This window comes from Barbus barbus, assembly GCF_936440315.1.
Source record: "Barbus barbus genome assembly, chromosome: 41".
Lineage (NCBI taxonomy): Eukaryota > Metazoa > Chordata > Actinopteri > Cypriniformes > Cyprinidae > Barbus > Barbus barbus.
Window position 1 is genome coordinate 27,366,401 of NC_136719.1, and position 5,000 is coordinate 27,371,400.

Here is a 5,000-nt window from a genome sequence, read left to right on the forward strand (position 1 = left end):
AGTTCACACCAAGAACAAGAACGATAACTATAAAGATAACGATAAAGATATAGTTCTAAAAATCGTTCTCAATATTCTCAAGAGTCCACACCACAGCTATAACGATAAAGGCACAGAGAAACGATATTGTTTTGATTTGATTTTCATTGATTTTCAGAACTAATTATTTTCCAACTGTTGAACGATAAAAAACACTGACAGCCAATCAGAATCCATCCTGCTATAACAAGCTTGAGAATTTAAAGCGGCAGATGAGCATGCGCTGAGAATAAACAGACAATATCGTCCGCTGGTGTGGATGCTAATATCTTTGTCTTAATAGTTATTGTTCTTGGTGTGAACGGGGCTTAATCTTCGAATAGCGCTCCGGAGCAGTATTTAGTGTGTTTTAAGGGCACTGTGCTTGTCTTGCACACTTACTTCCTGTTGCATGCCCACGCTCTCAAGTGGCCAAGACCGCAAGTGTGGGTATCTGGACAAGGCAACACACTCACACACTGTCAGAGTGAATCCAGGACTCATGTTGACTCTCTCTGGCCAATCAGAGCAGTCGTCTGGCATGTGACAGCTCCATATCGCAGGCAGACGCCGAGCAGCTGCGCACACTGTGCAGTCGAGACCCGCTGTATGAGCTCTCCGAACAAGAGAAAGACTTCCTGTGGAGACATCGGTAAACACACACAGTCTGTGATACACAGGACATTAATCTGTTTCTCACACAAATATGACGACAGCTCAATGAAAGCCATGTGTTTGTGTTGCAGGCATTACTGTGTGAATATTCCAGAAAGTCTTCCCAAACTCCTGCTGTCTGTCAAGTGGAACTCACGGGACGAGGTGTCACAGGTACGACAGAGATGATGATCCACAAGTCAAGTCAAGCCACCTTTATTTATATAGCAGCACAGATTGTGTCAAAGCAGCTTCACAATGTTAAGAAAAACGTGTGCAGATAATGCAAGAGGACAATAGAAAGCAGTCAGTTTTCCAGCTAAAGTCAGTTCATCATTGATTCAGTGATGTCATCATCCAGCTCAGCTCTCTTCCAATAGTGTCTGTGCAATCAATTGGATGACAGCAGAGGTTCGTGGGCTGCTAAAGACCAGAGATGAAGCATTCAGATCAGGAGATAAAGCAGCCCTCAAAACAGCAAGAGCAAATCTGTCCTGTGGCATCAAAAATGCAAAACGGTCATATGCTCAAAAAATCAACAACCACTTCACAGACAGCAGAGACACACGGAGCCTGTGGCAAGCCATTCAGACCATCACTGACTACAAGCCCCCGCCACAGGCCTGTGATGAGGACACATCCCTCCCCGATGCACTCAACCACTTTTATTCACGGTTTGAAATGCAGAATGACACACCTGCACAAAAACTGCCCACACCTCCCAACGACCGGGCGCTCTGTCTGTCTCCAGCCGACGTAAGGAAGACCCTATCTAGGATTAACCCACGCAAGGCTACGGGACCTGACAACATACCTGGCCGTGTTCTGAGAGACTGTGCTGCACAGCTGACAGATGTCCTAACAGATATCTTCAACACCTCGCTGAGTCAGGCAGTCGTCCCCACGTGTTTCAAATCCACAACAATCATACCGGTACCAAAGAAATCACCTGTGTCCTGTCTCAATGACTACCGTCCCATAGCACTGACTCCAATCATGATGAAGTGCTTTGAGAGGCTAGTCATGCACAACATCAAAACCAGCCTCCCCAACACACTCGACCCGCTCCAGTTTGCATAGCGTCCAAACCGCTCTACGGACGATGCAATTTCCTCCACCCTCCACCTGGCTCTTACCCACCTAGAAAATAAAGACTCCTATGTTAGAATGCTGTTCATTGACTTCAGCTCGGCATTCAACACAATAATCCCACAACAGCTCATAAATAAACTAAACCTTCTGGGCCTTAACAATTCCCTTTGTAATTGGATCCTGGACTTTCTAACTGGAAGACCTCAGTCAGTCCGTGTCGGCAACAACACCTCGAGCACTACCACACTGAGCACAGGTGCCCCACAAGGCTGTGTGCTCAGCCCGCTGCTCTTCACACTGCTGACCCACGACTGCACTGCCAAGTTCAGCTCCAACCACATCATCAAGTTTGCTGATGACACAACAGTGGTAGGTCTCATCAGCAACAACGATGAAACGCACTACAGAGAGGAAGTGGCACAGCTGGCTGAATGGTGTGGCACAAACAATCTGTCCCTCAGTGTGGGGAAGACAAAGGAGGTTGTGATGGACTTCAGGAGAAACTCCGTTGACCACCCCCCACTGACCATCGACAGCTCGACTGTGGAGAGAGTCAGCAGCACTAAATTCCTGGGGGTGCACATCACAGAGGATCTCACCTGGACCACCAACACCATGTCACTCTCCAAAAAGGCACAACAGCGCCTACACTTTCTCCGCCGGCTGAAAAGAGCAAGTCTCCCTCCACCCATCCTCACCACATTCTACAGAGGCACCATTGAGAGTGTGCTGACCAGCTGCATCACTGTCTGGTACGGGAACTGCATCGCTGCTGACCGCAAGACCCTCCAGCGGATAGTGAACACAGCTGCAAAGATCATCGGTGCCCCTCTCCCCTCCATCCTGGACATTTTCCTTACACGATGCTCCTGCAAAACCAACAGCATTGTGAAGGAAGCATCAGAGCCCGCTCCGCCAGACTGCTCAACAGCTTTTTCCCCCAGGCTGTGAGAGCCCTGAACTCAAATCACCCCGCCCCCCTCTGAAACCCCATGCAAACCCCTACCTCCTGAAACATGGACCACCCCCACCCCAAACACCCCCCCCCCCCTTTACCACACCAAAGAAAAAAACTGTAAAACTTTTTTGTGCAATTCAAAGTGTGCTACACACAGGTGAGTGGGCCTGTACAACCCACCTGTAGTAACACACTCTCCTCTATGTGCACTAGACACTTTACACACACTGCTGCGTGTACACAATCCCACAAAGACTCAGCAATATATGTGTTTACATGCTCATGCACTACAAATCATCCTGCTCTGTTCCCCAACCAGCTGCTTGACTCAAAATGTCTCTCTTTGCACATGTACAGTATTTATGTGAAGCATTCGTATAGTTTGTATTTTTTATCTTTTATTTTTTTTTGTTTGTATAGGGTAAATATTTATATATAGTATACTTATAGTTAAAATCTGTCAGTAGGTTAGTTGTGTATAGGTTTATAGTGTTTTTTTTACTTCAATGTTGTATGTCTGTATTTATGTAGCAACTAAACAGTGGCAAGGAACCAAAACTCCATCTGTGTCAGAAATGGAGAAAAAACCTTGGGATGCCTGGAATTAAAACACACCATGCTGGTTTCATCTGGCCATAGGTCGTAATTTAGATATATTTTTGAGATGGAAAAATGCAGTTTTACAAATGCTAGAAACATGGTTTTCAAAGGAAGGATTGCTACCAAATAGCACACGTAAGTTCCTAACTGATGATGAAGAAATTACAGAGCAGCCGTCAATTAGCACCGTACAAAGCACCGTATTAGACAGTGTTCTAGGTTATTACATGCAGGGGTTTTTAGTCATATAATTAACACCTCTGTTTTTTCAGAATTTAACTGTAAGAAATTACTTTTCATCCCGTTTTTTATATCAACTATACATTCTGTTAGTTTTGCAAATTGGTATGTTTCACCGGGCCACAAAGAAATATAGAGCTGGGTATCATCAGCATAACAGTGAAAGCTAACACCATGTTTCCTAATGATATCTCCCAAGGGTAACATGTAAAGCATGAAAAGTAACGGTCCAAGTACTGAGCCTTGAGGTACTCCATACTGCGCTTGTGATCGATCTGATACCTCTTCATTTACTGCCACAAATTGATGGCGGTCAGATAAGTACGATTTGAACCATGCCAGTGCACTTCCTCTAATGCCAACATAGTGTTCTAGTCTATTTAAAAGAATGTTGTGGTCAATAGTGTCAAACGCAGCGCTAAGATCCAGTGGCACTAATAGAGAGATACAGCCACGATCAGATGATAGAAGCAGGTCATTTGTAACTCTAATGAGAGCAGTCTCAGTACCATGATGCTGTCTAAACACATCCGTTCATCCAGCGCTCCCCTCACTCATCTTTGTGTGTGTGTGTGTGTGTGTGTAGATCTACTGTCTGCTGAAGGATTGGCCCCTCATGCAGCCTGAATGCGCTCTGGAGCTGCTGGACTGTAACTTCCCTGATCCCATGGTGCGAGAGTTTGCCCTGCGCTGCCTGATCCAGGGCCTGACGGACGACAAGCTCAGCCAGTATCTGCTGCAGCTCGTGCAGGTGTGTGTGTACGTGTCAGAATCTGGAGTGTTTTCCAGCTCTATTTCCCCACAGGTTTCATTTGTATCTGTGTGTGTTTTCAGGTACTGAAATATGAGATGTATCTGGATAACCCGTTAGCTCGGTTCCTGATCAAGAAAGCGCTGACCAATCAGAGGATCGGACATTTCTTCTTCTGGCATCTGAAGTGAGTTCAGACGTGAATCTGTGTGAATCTCATGGAAACACATCCAGGTCACATTTCATCCCGAAATCAAAAGAAAGAGGCTTTATTCTCTTAAATCTCTGCTATGCATCTGGACATTTGTCTGTGATTCTCATTACTGTTATAATTTACATAATATATTTTCACAAGTTCGCACTTACATATAATAAATAGAATAAAGTTTATGCGTATTTGGCGTGCTGTCCGAGGGGAGGGCTCCGAGCTCGGAACTTTGGCCTGAACCCTGAGTACCCTCCTATAGGTTAGGACAGGAATAGTTGTAAGTGCGGAGAAGGGGTGGTGGAGGGATGCTGGAAAACTGTCAAGGAACAGAGTATATATACACACCTCTTATCTTGTTAACTGGGTTGATTACTGATTGTGCTCCTCTTGTGTTAATTATCTGAACGTGCTCCTCCCAAACTTTGTTAATAAAACATAATTTGTTGCAATAAAGTAACAAGAATCACAATCATATCTGA

At 45.2% G+C, this 5,000-nt stretch overlaps 1 protein-coding gene across 1 annotated transcript in view; it reads left to right on the forward strand.

Moving 5' to 3' along the window:
• Positions 1-5,000, forward strand: part of LOC306860312 (phosphatidylinositol 4,5-bisphosphate 3-kinase catalytic subunit alpha isoform) — a 48,680-nt gene that overhangs the window by 30,613 nt on the left and 13,067 nt on the right. The window contains exons 11-14 of the mRNA XM_079401947.1: positions 546-670; positions 765-846; positions 4,149-4,313; positions 4,397-4,500. Of these exons, the coding sequence (XP_079258073.1) occupies positions 546-670; positions 765-846; positions 4,149-4,313; positions 4,397-4,500 (476 nt within the window). The remainder of the gene's footprint in view (positions 1-545; positions 671-764; positions 847-4,148; positions 4,314-4,396; positions 4,501-5,000) is intronic.